The sequence below is a fragment of the Arthroderma uncinatum genome (genome assembly GCF_011692745.1).
Source record: "Arthroderma uncinatum strain CBS 119779 chromosome Unknown scaffold5, whole genome shotgun sequence".
NCBI lineage: Eukaryota > Fungi > Ascomycota > Eurotiomycetes > Onygenales > Arthrodermataceae > Arthroderma > Arthroderma uncinatum.
In genome coordinates, this window is record NW_022983867.1 from 1,106,410 (window position 1) to 1,127,683 (window position 21,274).

Here is a 21,274-nt window from a genome sequence, read left to right on the forward strand (position 1 = left end):
AAGGAGGGTGAAGGAGAAGAGAAGAGAAGAAGAGGTGAGGTTGAAAAAGAGCCTGGTGGAGAGCAGGGATCGTGCGTCATCCGCGGTCCACAAGCGCCAGAACTTCTGCTGGTTGATACATCGCAGTAGCACATCGCTCTGCCGGCTGGCGGCTGTACCGGCTCGTCAGGTCGCACGGCTTCCAGCGCCTTTTCAGACGCCACTACGGCTGAGGTCGATGGAGGCACTACTACCAGACACCGGTACTCCATACACTTGGTTGTGATGGGGGAATACGACCCTTTCTCGTCTTGAGACTGCGTGTTTGGCCTCGTTATCAGACGGCTTGGCGAGAGACAGGGACGTGCAAGTACCCGACGATCATGGTGGCCTGCGAGGATCAAACAGATGCAAGAGATGCAGGAGATACGAGGGGATAAGATACGAGGTGATGTTGCATCTCGATCGTTTGCTAGATGTCACCTACCGTGGTCTTTCCTTGACCTCTCCTCAGGCAAAGCGACATCTGTCTGCTGCTTCGTCCCTATAAAGAAGAAAGATCAAAAAGAAATACTTGTGGAACGTCATGGATTATGCAAACTTAAGATTATTACTGGTTCAGCTATCGGAGTTATGTAATTCAGTTTCTTCTATCTTGGTAAATCTTGAGATGTACTCTATATTGGTATAGGTGTCCTCCATATGCTATATCTGGCCTATTCTGATGCTCTTTGTTTAAGAGCGAGGTAGGCAGGATATATACACCAGCGAGAGTAGTTTCATATGGAGTAGATATACCTTCGCGACAGGCAGCCTGTATTAGTCGTCACTCTGCAACAACGCCTAGGAATGTCAAACCAGTTAATAAGACATCCGTAGAGGCATCGTTGTAATTTGTTTCACTTGGTATGTTTAAGTAGCAAATACTCATCCTACGGTTGAGATGATGCCAGAGTATTCCAACCCATACGTCTACCCACCTTGCTACGACAACCCACAGCGAATACCGTCGCACCGCGAAATAAGCGAAGAGAAGGAAAGTAATAATACGACGTGCTATCGACGATAAACCTGCAAACTGTTGTTCGTGATCCTTGGCCTCACTAGTCTCTTTAGCCTCAAAGAGACGCCACAACCTGCCAGTTTGTATACGCAACTAAACCCACGAAGGCACTGCTCACGATCCCAACCTCGATAACCCCTTCTTGCGTCGCCCGGCCATGGGTGCCTCAGAGTCCAAGCTGGTCTTCAAGCAAGGCATCTTCAGACTCTCCGAGCAGGCCAACATCCCGCCAGACGACCCGTACTGGACTGGGGTACGTATTTGCCTACACTAGCAGCAGCCTGGGAGTGGTTACAAGAGCAATGCGCATGGGCTGACTTGGAGTATCTGTTAGTTCTGGGAATTGCCAGAGTCGGTCGAAGATGTCTTCAGTTTGTTCTCGCCCGTCGATATACGGCGGACTCGCGATAGTTCGCTGTCGAATTTAGAAACGCTTTTACTGGCCATCACCTCACGATTAGTTGCATTACGACACCATCCGTCATTTCCTGACCCCGAGATAGCGCCGGCGAAGGATGCGCTGAACTGCATTCGTATCCTGACACGTTTGCTGCCGTTTGTTTACGAGGCCGATAACTTGGAGGAATGGGAGGATGAGTTCTTCTGGAGGAGGAGACGGAAGAAGTCCCGAAAGGCACAGCTGTCGTCTCGGGTGCTGTTTGATGAATCTCGTGGCCACGAGGACGATGATGAAGAAGACGACGATGGGCGGCTTGATAGGAGGAGGACGACGGAGGACGATTATGAGGATGCAAAACCGCTTGCTGAGGAACTGCTGGATACGCTGTTAGACTTACTATTCTTCAACGGGTTTACGATACCACCACTGCCAGTGTCGAAGGGGAAGGTGGTATATTCTATATGGCAGAGCGGTGTAGGATGCAATACTGCGATGGGATCGAATAAAGAGCTTGAGAGCAATAGAACGGAGGTCCTGAGGCTGTTGCTCACCATAACCGGCCAATCTATGTACATGCAGCCAAGTATGTGGTTCACAACCTCCATCTCAATCCTCCTATGCCTAGCTAACCCCGTCCTCAAGATCTTCTACCTGTCAAAGGAGTGAAGTCGTTCACATACCTGGTTACCTGTGGCGAGAAGAAGCTGGTTATGTCGCTGCTCTGCTCTCTATTAAACACTGTACGGCCTACCCTTCCGTCCCTTGCAACGGATGCCATAGCTAACCTCGTTCTAGGCAATTAAATATAACCCAACTCCGTGGCGGCTACCTTACGATCACGTTGTTTGGAAAGACCCGAAGCAGATACTCGTCATATACTGCTTACAATTAATGCTCGCTCTCGTACTATATCCAATCCCCGAAGATGGTCGGGGAACGCTACCGAAGAATTATTACCGACACTTCCTCGGAAGGCTGCATCAACCCCAGGATTTCCAGTTCTTGGTCGAAGGCATGACCAGAATACTCAACCAACCGGTATGCTTAATATACTCTTTCAAATGCTGCATCGAAGTCTTTCTAGTTCCATCTCTAACTATGATATAGATGCAAGCAACGTCTTCATATCTTCCTGGAAGCCAGAAATCAATAAAGTGGGCTCCAGAGATGCTCATGCTATTCTGGGAAATGGTTCAATGCAATAAACGGTTCCGATCGTTTATCGTAGATTCAAACCGCGCCCATGATTTTATCGTCATATGCATTTTCTACGCAGTCGAGTACAAAACAGACCCGACCAAGAACGGTCTAGTCAAGATGTGCATCTTCTTACTTCAGACGTTAAGCGTTGAGCCGAACTTTGGGAAAAATCTGTTCAGGAAATTCGAAGCCCAAGAAACTCTACCACCTAACATACGGTTGGAGAATTTCAGTGGCACTTATGGCGACTTCTTAATCATCGTGAGTCGATCCTCTTATCCATTTTAATCCTTCTGGTTTAGACATCTCTTGATCTAACGAAAGGTAGTCCGTCCATACCCTCATGACGACTAGTAAGGGTAAACTAGACGCTGTATACCCAGCCCTGCTAGCCATTATCAACAATGTGGCAGCTTATGCCCAGCGCCTTTCTCCGGCCTGCTGCTCCAAGATTCTTCAATTATTCATTTCAATGTCTTCCCCTAGCTTCCTTTTAGCCAACGAGACCAACCATCTCCTTCTATCCTCTCTCCTCGAGTTCATAAACGCTGTTGTAGAACATCAGTTCAGCAGTGAGTCTAGCCATGATCACCATTTGTGGCTCTTTGCGTTACTAACAGTGTTATAGAAAACGCATATCTCGTCTACGTTGTACTTAAATCTAGGCGCCGGTTCGAGTCTCTACGCGCATTCACTCTAAAAAGCGGTCAACAGGAAATAGAACAGCAAAACCAACTACGAAAAGCCACATCTAGCTCCAGCAGTGACTTCTCAACTACCTCTCGCTCGCATTCAAGAGATGACGACCCCCATGAGGCTGCAAGCGGGAGACGACCATTGAGTCATGTCCCGGAAGAAGATGCGACGTTTGCCATTGGAGACGATGATTCGGATGAGGAAGGAGAAGGCAATAACTCTTCGCAAGTCGTTTCTCCGACTGCTGAAGGCTTCCGGTCTGCACCTATATCACCGCTAGACGAATCTGTCCCTCTCCAGCTTAGAGGGCTATCTGAAAAGGCACGAGGTAAAATGCCAGCAGGACAACCAACGTTTTCCCGTCAAAATAGCATGACAAGCATCAGTAGCTATGCTGCCACTGTCACCACTAACTCTCGTGGCTTCGTTCCTACATCGGCATGGGTAGGTGCATTCTAACTCGATTAATTTAATTATTATTAACCGTTGCTAATCCAACACAATAGATTGAAACCTGGGTCCCGGAACTGCCTCTCCATACCATCCTCTGTGTGATATCGTCGATAGCTCACCGTATACCCGCAGTCGCGCTCGAGTCGTCTCTAAATCCAGAAGCACGCACGTTAATAGCAGAGCTCCCATCCTTCGCCGCCGCACCACAGATCAGATCCATACTCGCCGAGCCATCTCCCATCCGTGTACACATGTTCGAGTGGTCGCCCCTCTCTCTCGGCTGGTACGAGTCGCTCCTCTGGGGCTTCATCTTTGCCAGTGAAATGGTCGTAGGATCCGCGGCGAACTCGACTCCTGGAACGGTAGGCGTCTGGAACGGGACCTCCATCAAACTATTCAGGGTACAGGAAGTAGCAGCACAGGGCCCGACGTTACTCGCGCCAAAGGGTGCAGTTGATGCCGTGGGGAGTAACCTGGTCCAGCGAATTGGGAGTCTAAACATCACTGGCCGGAGTAGTACTACCAGCCAGGAAGGACGGGAAGAGTCAGGCACCGCCCGGGTGAGAGAGGTTTAGCATATCTTTTAGTCTTGCTTTATTCCATCCAGCGTCTGCTCTGTTCGTTATAATTAATGCTCCTCTCCGTTGCTTTATTTTCTTATTTTAGTGCTTCTCTCGGCCAACATCCTCGTATCCTCCCATGTCTTCACCTCTCGGGACACTTAAAGAAACTACTATGACCTCGTAACCTCCATCTATCTATCCCCTTCGTTCGGCGTTAAAGCCGTGACCCTGGTCCCTTTCGTATAAATTTCTACTTCCAAGGATGTACAACTAGCGGTCCCGTCCCAGCCTCACACGTGGAAAGCGACGACCACCAATTGGCAAGTAAACATCCTCACCTCATCCTTGTACTTCGCGACCGTACACTCATTAAACCTGCCCGCTTCCGGGGCGCTCAGGATATATATAAAGGCACTACTCCAGAGACTGGACTTCCAGTCTTCTTCACGATAACGAAGTAAGGTTATAGTAAAGATGAAGACTTCTTTTCTTGCCTCCGCGGTCGTGCTCGCGGCCGCCCTCGAGCCTGTCGCTGCTTTCTCCGAGCCACTACAAAATATACTGAAAAACACCGACCGGAGTCCGATCTATAGATATCCTACAGACGTGACTCGCGGTATCATTCCTGTCCCGGTTCATTCACACAAGTAAGTACTTCGACGGTACTGGGTATGACTGAGCTAACTCGTCTGTAGCGACTACTGGAGGGACGTTCCTTTCTATACCGGTATAGTTAATCTATCGTTTCCTCGATGATCCGATCAGTACTAACTTCGACTAGCTCTGTCTGCTGGCTGTATCTCCATCGAAGCCGATGTTTTCTTGATCAATGACACTCTCTATGTATGTGAATACATGTCAACTTAACCAAGCTCTCTCTGACAATGTAACATTAGGTTGGCCATGAGCAATCAGCCTTGACCAAGGAACGTACTCTCAAGTCTCTCTACATCGATCCCATCATGGACGTCCTCAAGAAGACGAACCCCAAGACTCCCTTTGTCCACAGCGTTACCAGAAAGTGAGTAGAACCCCAGCCTCATCTTCAACCATTGACGTAAACTAAACAATATATATAGTGGTGTTTTCGATGCCTCTGCAGGCCAAACTCTCTATCTCTGGATTGATGTCAAGAACTCTGGCGAGAAAGCGTGGCCGCAAATCATCAAGGCTCTCCAACCACTCCGTGATGCCAACTACCTCACCAAGATCCAAAACAACGAGACCATGGTCCCGGGCCCTGTCACCGTCATTGGAACTGGCGGTACTCCCCTCGACCAGATCGTTTCGGTTGCGGATCGTGATTACTTCTATGACGGGCCTCTCAAGGATTTGAGTGCATTCACTCGTCTCATCTCGCCAATTGCTTCCACCAGTCTCATGGAAGTTGTTGGAGATATTCACAATGATAGCGAGAACCCACTGAACAGCACTCAGCTTGAGGCTGTTCGCGATCAGCTCAACAAGGCGAAGGCCAAGGGTATTGGTGCTAGGTATTGGGAGACTCCCGGATGGCCCATTCGCCTGAGAAATGAGCTATGGAGAACTCTTTGGAAGGAAGGAGTTACCCTGTTGAATGCTGATGATGTACATGCTGCGGCAGAGTACTTTTGAGGATAGTGTGAATCTCTACTACGCGCCAGGATCTTCGATATTAATATAGCTTAATTTTGCGACAGTGATTAACGGTGATTTAGATGGTTATAATCATAAATTAATATTCAAGTCCATGCCCAGTTGCATAGGTGGTAACTTTATGACTGTTTATGTATACAACAGGCCGCAAAGGACAACCAAAGGAGAATCTCGACCGATAGAAACGACTCAGAGATTTGCATTCTCTTCGCCGGCCGTGCCGAGCAAGTATTTCGGTAGGGGAGTACTCTCCAACTCCTTATCGCCCACCTTGACAGGCTGCGCAGGGAGAAGAACAAACAGCACTCGAACGTTTTCCGAACTCTTATTATTCCACGAGTGGATGGTGCCCCTCTGCACAACGATATCGTGTTGCTTCACCATCTTGGTGACACCGTTATCAAGTTCCAACTCAATTTCACCGTTCAGGATAATAGCGAAATCTAAACTGACGGTACGGTGCATCAGGCCGGGAGTTCCTGGCGCGAAGTCGACGACTCTTGCCGTCGAGCCGACTTTATCTGCCAATTGAACGGTTTTGTTATGGATATCAACCCATGGATTGGTACAGTCGGCGGGAGCACCGTTGGTGCGGAACACGGTGGTGAAGCCGGTCTCCCCTTCTTTGGCGGGGTCAGGGCCGCGAGTAGCGGGGTTGTAAGGGGCTAATTCGGCATCAGAATCAAAGATAGCTTCTCCTTTGTCATTGTGGCCGGTCACAATGCGGCGGACGGTGGGTAGGAGGGACATGTTTGGTGTGTTGGGGATTCTGTTTCGCGGTCGTTGGATGCGAGGTGTTGGGTATGTGTTGTAATGACGGGCGCTGGAATCGTTCTAGGGGGTCAATTGGATGAGATGCGGGGGATCCTAGAGTATATATATTTAGTCGTACGGCCTTACTATGACCTTGACATCCTTTATGCATGCGGCAAGCATCATCTTTGAGTAACCAGCTGGCTCCAATTAAATCAGAGATGGCATAAAGGATGCATCTTGTGCTGGCCTCCGCGTAAGACGGCTGAGCGCATAGCTGAATATCCTAGGTCCGACACCAACATCGGAGGCCTGCCCGAACCCTGCTGTCATCGACCTATAGCATGCAAGCAAGTAAGATATATCCCAATAGATATAGTCATCAAAACTCGATAAGCTCAGGCTGGTCCCATCCTTTGACCATTGTAGAGAGCAGGGTCTCGAATCCTGGCGTTAGCAACCCGCAACCCATGCTTCTGACCGCGTCTTATCCAGTTCCAGTCAGTTCAGATCTCCGCGTAGTCGACATCTCAGTCGTCAGTTGGTACTCCGTATAGTATCGAAGTGAAGGAGAGCCGATGTTTCCCATCTCCAACCTCGGAAGATGACCTCGATGCTTATCTAAACCTTTATTAAGCGTCCTTACTAAGAGCTTACTAAGATTGTTATTAAGCCCTTACTAAGCATGCCAAGTCTCGATCGATCGTGCATCTTGAACCAACCAAGGTTCTCTATATCAAGAGTTCTATACCGCAGTGGATATCTTGTTGCTGTTGCTGATACCGTGCTGAAGCTGTGTCTTTTATCTTATTTCCATGGGTCCGGTGTCGCTAGAGGAAGCACTCAGCCAGGCCATCCGCCAGGATGTAAATCTAGTGGTAAGACATGTCGTTGGTGCTCCAACCCCATGTCCACCGATCTTCTCACCTCCCGTAGGTGAGCCTGTTGAGGCAACAATATGCAAGCAGCATTTCCTGGCTGTCTCAATTAATACAGGCCATGAGAAGGAGATAGACCCAGATCAACACACAGAGGGTGACAATAGCTCTGATGCTAATGAGCTGCTTGTCTTTGCAATTGAGGTCTTGGTATACACAACAGACAAGTTATCAACTCTCTTTGTGTCTAAAGCTGATTCCACTGGCTATCTGTCTCTCCTGAATCGTGATCCAGACTCACCAGCAGCATACTCATTGACTAGGAATGTCTTGAGTGTATTTTTATATTATCTTGTGCGCATTTACCAGAGACCTGATGTTAACCTTGTTCTCTCCCTATTTGCGCGAGCTCAGGACCAATACCTCTTCCCAGGCAGCTCAGAAAACAAGGGGAAACACATACTGGATGATCGAGGCTTGATAAAGTGGTGGTGCCGTGTGATTGATCCCGTCATGCAGTGCATAGAGCTGGAAGGTAGCGATACTGGACCCAGGCCTCCTACCGCTACCTCATCCCCTGCTTGCGGACAATCAGTTACATCTCATCTCATTGTTCCCGGCTGCGATACATTCGAAACAAGGAACTTCCTTCCAAAGAATGAGAGGGCCAATAATGGTGCTGGAGGTCGCTGGAGACTCAATTACCCCCTTCACCAAATCTGCTCTTACCCCGATGCGCCCCCACGGTGTCTAGTCCCTCGGTTCCCTGACGACCCGAAAGCGCGGTTCCTTATTGACCTCGACGATGAGATAACTGAGGAGGATCCCCCACACGGCCTGAAAAACTCAGGACAATGGCATAGTGTGAAGTCTCTTGATCAGTTTTGGGAAATGATGTCCTATCGACAGGAATGTTCAGCTGGGAGGCTAGTTGGGTTTCTTTGGATGATTGTCAAGCCACTACCCGCCACCATTGAGACGGCAGTAGAAAAACCACCTACCACAACCGATTCAGCTGCCAAGGATCAACCCCCGAATGGCGAAGAGGAAGAGACAAAGGGGAAGAGCGCTGCCGAACGCTCGTTGGAAGCCCCCGAAAACGATCGAGACGGCTCGATAATTCCCATCAGCAACAGCGACTATAAAGGTCTCTCAGATTATCTCCTTGACCTTGATTTTTCTAACCAGCACGACGCGACTATCAACACAAAACTATGGGTTGAAGAGCTCTCTTCTTTAACGGGGTGCCCCAAGGAAGGCTTGAGAATTACAGGGAAGGGACCCTTAACCGGACCACCGCCAACAACCTCGACTTCGTCTACTGGAGAGTCAGCCGTGGCCACGAATCTACTTAGTGGTGGAATAATACGGAAACGAAAGAGGCAGCCCAGCATCATCTTGCCTACCCCGGGCGAAAGTACGACCGCGTCTTCTCACGATAGCTCAACATCTCAGCAGGAGCAACAAGGCTCAGAAGCAGTTGGTCTTGATCCAAAAATACTGTCCCAGGAACAGTCAGCGCCAATCGCACCCGTCGTGAATGTTTTAAGCGGCACTTTAATACGAAAGAAGAGGAAGTGATGTATTCACAACCTCGCCCTATTTCCGATCTAGGGCATTATTTTTGATCTTTAATTGCGAATAATGGAATACAGGCGTATCAGGCGAAGTGACGGTTGTGACTAGAGAGGGACCGTTGATACCTAGATCCTGGAACTCTACTTTTTACTTTTTCTATGTTAACGAGGGAGAAGATGCAACATCATGTTACATGAGGAAAGGACGTACAAGGAATGATATCTTGTATCTACCTCGAAGTTTTGAAAATCATAATGAGCTACGTAGCCAAATTTCCCCCCCAAAAAAACCTATCATCTACCTTCCAGCGCTGTATATTGTACCATTCGTCAGTTCATTGCGCGTGGACAAAAATCGTAATGCTAAATATAAGGTTGAGACTTGGGAATTAAATGACAGCCCAGGTTATCATCGAACCCCTTACTCTACCACGAAAGCCTTGCCAATAGACCTTTCGGATATTTGCGAATGAAATACTTCCTCGTCTCATCTAACATAAGCAGACCCAGCCCAAAGGCTATAGGGAGGAAGAAATGTTCCACCGGAACAGTTGCGGTACCGACTGTATTTTGAATCCCAGGAATATAGCAGACTAAAGCGTTAACGTTAGTTATGCTCCATAGAAAAACAGTCCAGTTTGACTGATACATTGATGCTTACAGATGAAAATGACCATAAGTGAAAACAACATAGCCGCGAACAGGAGGGGGTTCTGCGTTTGCTTGTTGAATATCGGTGGCTGTTGGAATATGCTCAATCGTCTAGTTCGGGTAGCCAACAAATTGAAGAATTGTATAATAATGAGGTTGACGAAGTAGATAGAGGACGCCTTGTTGGCAATTTCAGCGACGTAGGCCGGGTCATATTGTGGATCCAATTTGCCGAACTTAAGAAGCATGGCGTTGAATGGAATCCCGCGCCGCTATTAAGAGGGTAGAGATATATGTCAGACACACGATACTCTCGCCAATTACTTTCATTTGCAGAGGTTGGGATAACATACCGACATATACCAGAACGCCATCACAAACGAGAGCATACACTCATAGACGCCGATGAAACCGTAGGCATGGAGGATGAATTGGCCATTTACCAGTCGGTCTGTTTTTTGGTTGCGTGGCGGTCGAAGTAGAACGTCCATCTCTGGCTGTTCGTATGATAATGTAATGGCGCCAGCAGCATCGGTAAATAAGCTTCAGAGGGGGTTAGTCAATAGATACCGCAAGGACAAATGACCAGAAGGCTATCTTACCAAATGATTACCTACGGTCATGGCGGTTAGAGTCAGTTATGTTTGGTTTATATCGCGGGTGAAATGTAAGTGAGCTTACCATGAGGAATGATGATAGAGCCTGGGGGATACCGAGAAAGGTATTTGCCAGGACAGGCCCTACATAGTAGAGTTAGCAAATAAGACCATCGATGTCAAGAAGGGAGCCTGAGCTTACAAAGTTCGCTAAAGCTCCCTGCCGGTAGAAGGTAGCAGATGGTTTTCTTCAAGTTATCTATTATCGGTAAGTAGATGTATGCTGATACTGCCTTAACAAGGAGCATCGGGAACGGGACTCACCAAACGTAACACGGCCATACTTCACTGCCTCGACGATAGCAGAGAATGAGTCTAGTAGAACCATATCCGCAGCCTCAATAGCGATATCGGACCCGCTCCCCAGTGCCACGCCAACATCAGCAGCTTTCAGGGCAGGAGCGTCGTTTACACCGTCACCCGTCATTGCGACGATATTATCCCGGGACTGGAATTCTTTTACAATTCGCAGTTTCTGATCGGGAGTTGTACGAGCGAAAACGATCTCCTGGTAAGTACAGAGTTGGTTCCACTGGTTTTCATTAAGGGTGATTAGCTCTGGTCCGCTGATGACTAGAGGGCAAAGGTTGATCTCTTCTTTCTCTTTATCGTGCTCCACGAATTCAAAGTCACGGTGCAGATGGTCGATGGAATGGACTGGGTGGCGCTGAGATTTGATTATGCCACAGTCCACTGCGATAGCTTGGGCCGTGAGCTTGAAATCACCAGTTACCTGTGTGAAACGTTAGAATTGCAGGAGCAACAAGGAATGAGATGCTTTCTTACCATCAGAATCCTTATACCAGCCCTTCGTAGTGTTTTGATGACGTCCGGGATTTCATCTCTCTAAATTATCCATTAGAAGCTGCAATGTCGCTGAAATCCTGCTAGATAGATGGTAACCAACCAAGGGATCAATCAACGCCCACATGCCAACAAAAGTCAAGTCCGATCTTGCGTAGTCCATGACAGATTTCTCTGCATGATTCAGCTTTAGACTAGCGCCAACGGCTTGCGAAACACTTTTTCTAGCGAGGAGGATGACTCTCTTTCCTTCATTAGACCATTTGTCCTTTGCTCTTTCAATGTTTGCTATATCCATATCTGATAACGGAGCTGTTGATCCATCGGGTTGAAGGGCCGTACGGCATCGTGGCAGCAAGATATCAGGTGCTCCTTTAATAGACAGTTCCCTATTTTTGATAAGCAGGAGGGTTAAAATATCGTGATCAATTGGGGACTTACATGTCCGGACTGAATTCTGGAGTGTTATCTGGATTTCCCAAGGCCATTGGTGACATTATCCGGATCATGAACTTGTTCTTACTACTGAACGCAATTTCAAAGACCTTTTTCCACTGCATCCTTAGTTCCTGCGTTGGTTTCAAGGACTCTGAGAATCGTAAGATGGCTTGGTCAGTAGGATCTCCGTGGATTTTCATGGACTGCGCCGGAAGTTTCAGGGTCGATGCATCTATTTCGGCGGCGTTACATAGAGCACCTAGAATTCGAGTACGTTCAAGAGCAGCATTATAGGATGACGAGTCTTTGCATCCGATAGCTAGGGACCGTGTCACGTCGTCCGCCCCGTATTCAAGCCTGCCTGAAAAGCAGTCGGTTACAAACATCTCATTCTATGACGTAGAAAAATGCGTCAGAATGACAAAGTTTCGGGGTAACTGGTGGTATTCTCTTACTTTAGTCAAGGTGCCTGTCTTGTCGGAACAAATCACGGAGACAGAACCAAGTGTTTCCACTGTTGCAAGGGACTTGCAAAGGATATTATTCTTTCTCATGATTTTGGCTCCAATGGTGAGACTCAGTGCGACGGCGACGGGGAGACCTTCAGGGACAAACGCTATGCCGACACTCACGCAGTTGACTATAAGCAGTGGTATGTTGATCCAGTCCGGATGTGACTTTCTAAGCCATGCAGCCCTAGGTAGAGTTAGTGGAATAAATGTATGACGGGGTTGGAAAGTAAAATGTACCAGACAACCACGACAAGTATCACGACAGAAGCAATGAAGCTGACGATGATCAAGACAAAGCGTAATATTTCCTTCTGTATTGGCGTAAATCCGTGGTTCGGCTTGTTCGTTAGATTGGCGATGCGTCCGAACACTGTTTTGTCTCCCGTCGCAATACAGACGCCGGTAGCTGTTCCCGAAACGCAATGTGTTCCTTGAAGGCCGATACAGCGGGCCTCTAAGAAATTCTTATCAGTAGAATCAAGCGTCCCTTCAACGGGTTCCGATTCACCTGGGGAGCAGTTAGCGAATATAATGACTCAGGTTCAATGGAAGAGCGCACCGGTGAGTATGGATCTGTCGAACTTTGCATCAAGCGAAACTTCCACAAATCGAACATCGGATGGCAGCTTATTTCCCTGTTTGATTTTGATCACGTCGCCGGGCACCAAGTCAACAGCAGACATGACCACTGTGGTAGCATCCCGGATAGCTGAGCAGTCATCAGGAAGCATGGTGGTAATTGAAGCCATAACCCTCGAGGACGACCAATCCTGCCAGGCATTGAAACCGGCTTGGATAAAGAAGACAGCAAGGAGGACAATGGCAAGTGCTAGGTTCGCGAGGGCTGGAGGATCCCCCAGCGGCTTCCAAGCGATGAAAACAAGGATACATCCGGTCAGAAGCAAGAGGCCAAACCCGCCAAAGAAGTATCCCATGATTTTGCGGAACCATTCGGTACGTGGCCGGGTGGGAGCGTTCTTGCCATACTCTATGATGCGCCGCTGAGCTTGATCAGCAGACAGGCCTTGGGAGATGGAAGTGTTCAATCGTGATACCAGGTCGTCGACCGGTATCAAATGCCAGTCCAGCTCCGAGATGCCTAGTATATCGAGAGCGTGGGTCAGCAAAATTGCAATTCAGCCGGTAGTATAGTTGAAACCCACCGTCAACACCCTGTGGGGTCCCTTTGATCGGCGGTTCGCCCGCTCTTTGAATTGACTCTTCGACGTTGTAGGAGCTATCATTGCATGTAAGTGAGAAGGTAAGAGCCTGTGAAGACAAGCTGTAACGCACAGAGTACGATATGTAATCGGAAGAACCGTTTCTGCCGGGACAACCCTCCGCGCACTCCTCAGCGACATGGAAGAAATCGATGATGTCCTGGCGAGAGAGCGGCGCCGATTGTCTTGTTGGTGTTCATCGTCTGCATAGCGAAGACGCATGCCTGGCTGCGCGTCGGCCTTTTCGGCGTCAGTCTCTGCCATACTTGGACGAGGTGCAATCACGACGTAAGAGAGAACACAACAGGATAATCAAACGAGTTGAAGTGGTGAGGAGATGTTAGCAGTCATCGATGGGTTTATATATTGCTCGCCGATGCTACATCGGCTATATGAACACACCATCTACGTCATAGACGCAGAGATATCAAAAACGACAGACTCCAGCATATAGTTTCCCAAACCAGTTAATAGCTACGCACAGGCTACTAACTTGGCCGCAGAATCCTCCATTCCAGCCGATGAATGTCATGTCCTGGCCGAGTAAACGGGGTATCAGGTCGGCCTCAGCTGAGCCGGTGCTTGGGGCCGGTATAGGTGCGATAAATCCCTCATAGCAATCACCTTTTCCCAGCGAATGGAAGAGACATAGATCCGGCCGTGGCGCAGCAAGGTGTCAAGCTGGCTGGTACCATTGTTTTATACATGAGAAAGCACGGGGAGACATGTATCTGTGGTCTGGTAAGTGCGCCAGGGCGGAAGGTCGTCCGTATCCCGCAGAAGTATGCCATCGGAGGTAGAACCAAAGGTTCGAGGGCCACAGTAGCTAATAGCACGCGAATGCAATGCAAGGTATAGGATACTGTCGGGTCGTCCATGTACCCGCCTCGAGAATATTCCTATAGGCCAGTCGGTCAACGAGCTCGAGATATCCCGGACATCTCACCTACCGCCTCTACTGCTGCTACGTTGCATCCGCATCCTCAGCCGGGTTGCAGAGTAGTCACCACAGCCATCCATCTATACTCATCTGGTTGAGCAGCAGATGTGGTAGAGGTGGTTGAGAAGTTGAAGTTGGGTTTCGCAGCAAGAAACAAGCTTCTGGCTGCCGAGAAGCTTGTGCCACACCAGCGATTCAGCGTTTGAAGCTCTACTCTCTACCTTTACTCTTTACCCTACATCTTCCAGCTCGGCGTATCTGCTAACGGCGTTTCAAGTCTCTCGCTAGCGAAGATAGCCCTGCGGCACGCGACATCGTCTGTCCAGTGGTCTTTGTGTTCTGTCGAGTGCAGCACAGCCACAGCATCGATGCTCTCGGAGACAAATGCTGGCCTGGCACGATGAACATGGCCCCGATTGGCCCGCTATATTCGAGCAGTTGGCGGTTACGAGGACCCCGGCTAACGAGTCCAACATCGATTTTTCGGTTCAGCTATCCTAAATGGTCCTACGTACGCGGTATACGTACGCCTTTCGAAAAGTCTCTTCTTGCTAGGGATGAAATTTTCTCCGGCTCAGGCACTGAAACGGCAACAGTATTTCAGGCACAAATAAACATCCTGGTTGAGCGACGGACAGAGAAGGCTGTTATTTCCCGCAGTGGCGAAATCACCACCAAGCACCAGAGACGAGTGAGTGATATGAGAGGATACTCAGATGGGATGAGGCAGATGAGATGAGATCGATGAGGATGCCGCGAGAATAAAGAGCTAGGGCCCCGATCGAGTAAAGAGTCGAGTGATGCTGGAAAAGGGGAGAGCAGCGGGAAAAAGGAGAAAAGGGGAAAAAGGAACTAGGTTTGCGCCGTCCATGAGTCGCGCTTGGGGGCCACCATGAGAGATCTATTTCGAGCCACCAGGAACGCCGCGGTGACGAAGCGGGTGACGAAGCGTTATATCTGAAGATATATCCATATGGTGGTGTCTGATATATATGTTGATATGTTGGTGTTTGTGTTGGCGATGTCCGGAGCATCGTCGAGGTTGAGACACGATATTCGACTATGTGAAGCGGATGGAGCACGAATAAATAGTCATCCATAGTCGTATCTACGGAGTCCATATTCTTCACGGTTATTCCTCGGGATCCCTTGATCCCTCCTGGCCTGTCGTACTCCGTACAGGGATAATCAGACTCGTCCTATCCCAAGCTTCGCATGCAACCATCGTCTTTCACTGATTGGCGTGCTCAGGCGGGATCCACGGCTTAAAATTAAGTAAGTCGGTGGGCCGCTTCTTTTTCTCGAGCTTGCCATACTAAAGTACCTAGTTACTCCTTAATCTTTGACGGGAGTAGCACATATCGATCGCAGCCACCACCGCCGCCGGGCCTTTCTTTCTCCTCCTTTCTTCGCTTTTTCTATCCTCCCTCCGCCCTCGCTCTCTCCGGTCCTCCTTCAGTCCGCTGGAAAGACGTCTCTTGGCTGCATAGACAGATCTATCATTACCGTTTATTTGCAAGGAGGGGCTAGCCCATGCACTCTTTTTTTTCCTGGCTCCTGGTCCCCTGAGGTATGAGCTTGTCCTGAGCTGCTGAAACCTCCTCGATACTCGATAGCATACCGCCGGCCCTCTCCAGCTAGGGATAGATATAACACCGTCAGACAGCTCTGTGTGCTCGCGATCCATGGTGGCCGAAAGCGCGCTGGTTAACTCGGTCACCACCTGCAGTCAACATGGCCAGAGTCTCTGGCTGGTTGCTGCTGGCTGGTTGTCCATCGGCTGGTACCTCTTCGTCGTGACCGTCAGCACGATAGGGGCTATACAGATGTGAGTTACTCTTTACTTCTATTGTTGTGTTGTTCTGTTTTGGTGGACTAACGTTGGCGTAGATTCAGAAAATACTCCAAACCTCTCCCAAAAGCGACCAGAGCTCTCACAGACCCTAACCTCCCCCATGTCACCATCATCCGGCCCATCAAAGGCCTCGAGCCATACCTCTACGAGAACCTGGCGTCCAGCTTTCTCCAGGACTACCCCAGGGACAAGCTGAGCATCTCTCTCTGCGTCTCTTCAAAGGACGATCCCGCCTACCCCGTCATAGAAAAGGTCCTCGCGCGTTTCCCAGAGATAGACGCTCGTCTCTACCTCGAGCCAAAATATGAAGACCATGAGCTGGGGCCAAACCCGAAGATTCGCAACATGAGCCAGGCATATCGTGAACTGAAAGGTGATGTCGTCTGGGTTATAGATTGCAACGTCTGGCTAGGGAAGGGAGTCTGCAGCAGGATGGTAGAGCGTCTGTGTGGACTGGATTCCAAGGGTCAGAAATACAAGTTTGTCCACCACCTACCAATTGTTGTCGACGTCGACAGCGAAGTGGCCGCGAGGGACTTTGAGAGAAACGCCATCTTCCCTCCTACCAAGTCGATGAACGGTAACGGCAACGGCAACGGCAACGGCATGCTCAAATCTTCTCCCAATGGCCACGCGCCAGCAGCACCTACACCGACTTCTCCCGTCCAGTCCATTCTTTCGATCGGTGGTGGACGACTGGAAGAGATATTCCTTTCCTCCTCGCACGCGAAGATGTACTGCGCAATCAACACCGTCCTTGTTGCTCCCTGCGTGGTTGGAAAGTCTACCATGTTCCGACGTTCGCATCTTGACCAGGTCACCTTGAATCACTGCATACCTTCTCGACCATATCCTCGACGGCCCGGATTAGACTCTCTATCCGACAACATCTGCGAAGATCACCTTCTCGGCGAACGCATGTGGAACGGTAAACTCGCAGAAGAGACAGAAGGGCAGAGTGAATGGGGTAAACATGATCTCGTTTTCGGTGACCTCGCCATTCAACCAGTCGCCAAGATGCCCGTTTCATCATACATCGACCGTCGTGTCCGCTGGATCCGTGTTCGAAAATACATCGTCATCATGGCAACGATTGTGGAACCCGGAATTGAATGCTTCCTGTGCTCCGCCTATCTCGCGTTCGGCATCACTACCGCCCTCCCTCCTCTCCTGTTCGGAAGCCAATACTGCTCAAATTTCCTATCAACATGGCACGCCTTTGGATTAGTCTGGGGTCTGAGTACCTTCGTCTGGATGCTGATGGACTTCATGCTATACCGAACCCTCCTCTCCTCCATCACCATCGAAGTAGACGAAAACACACCACAGTTCGCGCGTCCTCCACCCCCAGGCTCGATTGCCAGACGCTCGTTCCCAGAATGGTTCCTAGCATGGCTTGGTCGGGAAACACTTGCTCTACCCATATGGATATGGAGCGTGTTTGGTGGCGCAACCATCATATGGAGGGATCGTGAGTTCAGGGTTGGAATGGACAACGTAGCTCATGCCGTTGGTCCGGTCTCTAAGAAGCGACCATCCAATGGTGTGCTGAGCAGCAACATGAACGGCCATTCGCAACGATCGTACGGGTCAGACGACAGTTGCGAAGTTCGACGGAGAACCCCAATAGAGAATTTGACCAAAATTGGTATGAAAACTACCGCTGCCGCCATCGACCTCGACGAAACAAGTCGATTACTTTAACTTACGCCAACACTCTTTTCACTAACGCGTCTCCTTTCCTCCGTCTTCTTTTAACAAGCCGATACTCTTTCTCTTTCTTCTCTTTCCGTATCGCCTTCTTTATTTACTCTTTTTTTTCATGCTCACACATACACGAAAACCCATCTTGCCTTTCTTTTCCTTTTTTTACACATATACTAATCACCCACTACCTAATACTTCCCCTTTCTTATTCTCATTGGTTTAGTGTCTTGTTTGATGCTGCTGGTTATACACCTGCCCTATTTGGGGCCGTCTAAACCCTTTTTAAATGGCTTGTAAATATAGAACGTTTTGCTTGGAGTGTTAGGCCTCGTTAATGCTGATGTCGAGTGTTCATGGCGGTTAATGTAGGAGTTGTGTGGGTTCTTGTTTCTTCTCTCAGCTAGCCAGCCCTTGAGGATAATATAATGAAATTCCACTAACAAATAATTATTTATTGTAATTCAACTGAACACTAAAGATTTTATTAATTCACTTGGCTGGGTGCATTCTAACGTTATTTCCCTTCCCTTTTGTCAACTGTAAGATACAGGACGAAGTCGCCTACTTGCTTGAACTAGCATCACCTTCACCCATCGCCGCATCAACATCTTCGACAGCACTCTTTTCTACATCCGAACCCTTCTCGCAAGTCAACAACCATTCTACCACCTGTTGGCCCTTCGTCATCTCTCGCGGCGTGGAGCTTTCGACTTCAGCTTCAGCCTCATCTCCCTCTACCTTCTCTCCTTCTAACCCTACAGTATCCTCTTCCTTGCCCTCTTCTTCCGTGGTAGCAGTTGCATTCCAATCAGACTGCTCAGCCACAAAAACAGTATCATGTCCCGCGTTATTCTTTATAATTATATCCGCCCCCGCTTCAACAAGAGCCTTGACACATTCCAAATGAGAGTTGAGAGCCGCCCAGTGCAGCGGCGTGTTCCCAGAATGGTTCTTATGGTTTATGATTTGAATATTTGAAGAGTCTTGTTCCCCATTCTGCACCTTAAGCAGGCTGAGCAGGTATTTTAATATTTCTAAATAGCATGCGATTAGCAATTTGATAAATATCAGTTGGTAAAGTCGATAATAACATACCGGCATTTCCGTTGGCTGCAGGCCAGTGTAAAAGGCACGACCCAGTACCTCCTTCACTCTCGTCTTCTGCATCGATGGCAGCCTTGATTATATCGGCAGGTGAGCAGTTATATTCTTGACTAAATTTCGTGATATCTGCTTGCAGAGATTCAAGATCGCCTGCACGGGCGTCGTAGATCAAATCATCCACTGCCTCAAAGGGTAGGGAATGTGTTTTTGTGGTATCCATCACTCCTTCGTGTAGTGGGTGATTTTTTTCGGTATTTGTTCTATCTGAGGGTTGAAGGTTGAAATTCAAGGACTTCCTCCTCGAGCTTTGCTAAAAACTTTGGTTGTGATATTTGCTCCCTAGGTGAATGTTAATATCTGGGTGCTTTTCAAACAAAAATCAATCTTCACTCAGGTGAAAGAGGGTTGTGTTCGAGATATCTTTTTTTTTCTCATATCTGATGATATCATAAATATTCGGCACTTTTTTTTTTGGAGGGGTATATTTATTCAACTCAACAGAACGCCATTCAATCAAACGTCAAAGGATATATTGAGGATATAGGAAAATAATAATACTTACTGCAGATGTTTTCGAAGGCCTGTACTCCAAAACCTAAACAACTTGCACTTCGAAATCTCCAATATATCAAGCCTTCAAATTTCAAAAATCAACCCTCCACCCGTTATAGTCACGTGAACCATTGGTACGATGAAATTGCCGGTTAGGTATTCTATGATAACTCAAGAAGTAATACATGCATGACGTAAAGGCAATTCTAATTTCATTAGAACTAATAGAGTAGAAGCTATGCGATGCGATGTAAATAAAGTATCGAAGCGCCCAACGCCAGTTTATCCAAGACGCTCGCCCAAAACCAAGGGGATCATCTCCTCTCCCGCCCCATTGATGCAAAAAACAACATAAATCTAAACGACTGGAAGCTAGCCGGTATTAAAAACTTAGTTCCCATCAGTATACAAAAAATTTGGTCCGAGCTGATCGAAGGGAGTGGTTCAATCTCGCAGCCAGGCCCTGCGTTTTTCCTCTTTCCTTTCTCGCCTTTTTTCCTTAAATGCCTTGAGCTCTTTCCTTGTCAACTTCTTTCCACTCCGCTCAGCCTTGAGACTTTTCCCTTCATGGCTGTTGGCTGCAGCGTCAACGTCAAAGAAGGCGTTCAGCTGCCGATGATTCTTGTTCTCGTCATTGAAGTTCTCTGGCCTTAATACTGCAGATTGCCATTTGCCGGTGAACCGATTGAACGAGCCCGTTGCAGTATACCGGACATTAGGGTATTCAGGGACAGCAGCAGCTGGTGCGGAGGGAGCCTCTTCGGTTTGTTGGGCGTACCAGGCTGTCGGGTCGTAGTCACCGTGTATAGCTGGGTCATACCCGCCGGCAGCTCGTGGTTGTTGGGGGGCTTGTTGTCTGGCTTCTTCCGCTGTCTTTCTATCCTCCTCGCTGACCCCCGGGGGCCCCGGCTGCACTGGTAGCACTGCCTGTGTTGCGTCTGGCACACGAGGGTTCTCCCACTGCGAGAGACCGGTAACGCGGTTATAGAAATAATAGGCCTGTGCATTATCATCCCACATTGCATCCCATCCATCATCTTCCACGTCCGCCGGCACCGGCTCATCGGGAAGGGGAGGAACTTCTTCATCAGGGAGAGGAGGTTGCGCGTCATCCTTGACACCTCCAGAATTCACCTCACCCTCATCCTTCTCGTCATCTTCCTTATTATAGTCCTCTCGGTCCTGCTGGGACTCGTCTTCCTGCTTCTTCGACGTGGGTTCCGGGTCTGGAGATCTGGACTGGCCACCAGGTAGTGTCTGTTCGTCAGCAGGACGGGTTGAGTCCGCAGGCGCATTCGCTGCCATTATTGCATATAAATAGAGCTATGGTATATGAATATAGGAAACCATTTGTACACGCCCGGTGCTCGTGTCATCGCAAGACTGCGTGGTAGAACAAGAAACGGACGGCGACAAGAAGACCAAGAAGCAACGCTGGAAATGGTTGGTTACTCAAGGTAGAAAAAGCCCTAAGACGCTAAACTGCTTACGTGTTAGTTTTTATGTCACGTGATATCCGAGTCTCGAGTCGCTTTTTTTACATAGATAGGACGTTGTTCACTGATATTTGGTATATAAAAGTATTTCTATAGGCTATATCTAGTCATAATCTAGGCTTATTGATGGTGTCTTCTTCGG

General features: G+C 48.6%; 6 protein-coding genes across 6 annotated transcripts; 3 read left to right on the forward strand and 3 right to left on the reverse strand.

Annotated features, from left to right (window-relative positions):
- Positions 1-1,199: 1,199 nt before the first annotated feature.
- GIQ15_06729 (high-temperature-induced dauer-formation protein) lies at positions 1,200-5,968 on the forward strand (the record flags this gene model as incomplete). Its single annotated transcript, XM_033554146.1, has 13 exons — positions 1,200-1,295; positions 1,377-2,025; positions 2,085-2,182; positions 2,238-2,480; positions 2,550-2,903; positions 2,971-3,214; positions 3,271-3,782; positions 3,845-4,351; positions 4,829-5,001; positions 5,050-5,081; positions 5,136-5,197; positions 5,251-5,375; positions 5,434-5,968. The coding sequence occupies 13 exons, from the start codon at positions 1,200-1,202 to the stop codon at positions 5,966-5,968; spliced, it is 3,630 nt and encodes a 1,209-aa protein (XP_033403661.1).
- A 210-nt stretch (positions 5,969-6,178) lies between these two features.
- On the reverse strand, positions 6,179-6,739 carry GIQ15_06730 (cupin 2; the record flags this gene model as incomplete). The annotated part of the gene is made up of 1 exon (XM_033554147.1): positions 6,179-6,739. One exon carries the CDS (start codon positions 6,737-6,739, stop codon positions 6,179-6,181), a length of 561 nt encoding a protein of 186 aa, XP_033403662.1.
- An 818-nt stretch (positions 6,740-7,557) lies between these two features.
- On the forward strand, positions 7,558-9,201 carry GIQ15_06731 (uncharacterized protein; the record flags this gene model as incomplete). The annotated part of the gene is made up of 1 exon (XM_033554148.1): positions 7,558-9,201. One exon carries the CDS (start codon positions 7,558-7,560, stop codon positions 9,199-9,201), a length of 1,644 nt encoding a protein of 547 aa, XP_033403663.1.
- A 6,902-nt stretch (positions 9,202-16,103) lies between these two features.
- On the forward strand, positions 16,104-17,977 carry GIQ15_06732 (ceramide glucosyltransferase; the record flags this gene model as incomplete). The annotated part of the gene is made up of 2 exons (XM_033554149.1): positions 16,104-16,246; positions 16,309-17,977. The coding sequence occupies 2 exons, from the start codon at positions 16,104-16,106 to the stop codon at positions 17,975-17,977; spliced, it is 1,812 nt and encodes a 603-aa protein (XP_033403664.1).
- A 564-nt stretch (positions 17,978-18,541) lies between these two features.
- Positions 18,542-19,304, reverse strand: GIQ15_06733 (uncharacterized protein; the record flags this gene model as incomplete). Its single annotated transcript, XM_033554150.1, has 2 exons — positions 18,542-19,014; positions 19,076-19,304. 2 exons carry the CDS (start codon positions 19,302-19,304, stop codon positions 18,542-18,544), a joined length of 702 nt encoding a protein of 233 aa, XP_033403665.1.
- A 776-nt stretch (positions 19,305-20,080) lies between these two features.
- On the reverse strand, positions 20,081-20,941 carry GIQ15_06734 (uncharacterized protein; the record flags this gene model as incomplete). The annotated part of the gene is made up of 1 exon (XM_033554151.1): positions 20,081-20,941. The coding sequence occupies one exon, from the start codon at positions 20,939-20,941 to the stop codon at positions 20,081-20,083; it is 861 nt and encodes a 286-aa protein (XP_033403666.1).
- Positions 20,942-21,274: the final 333 nt, after the last annotated feature.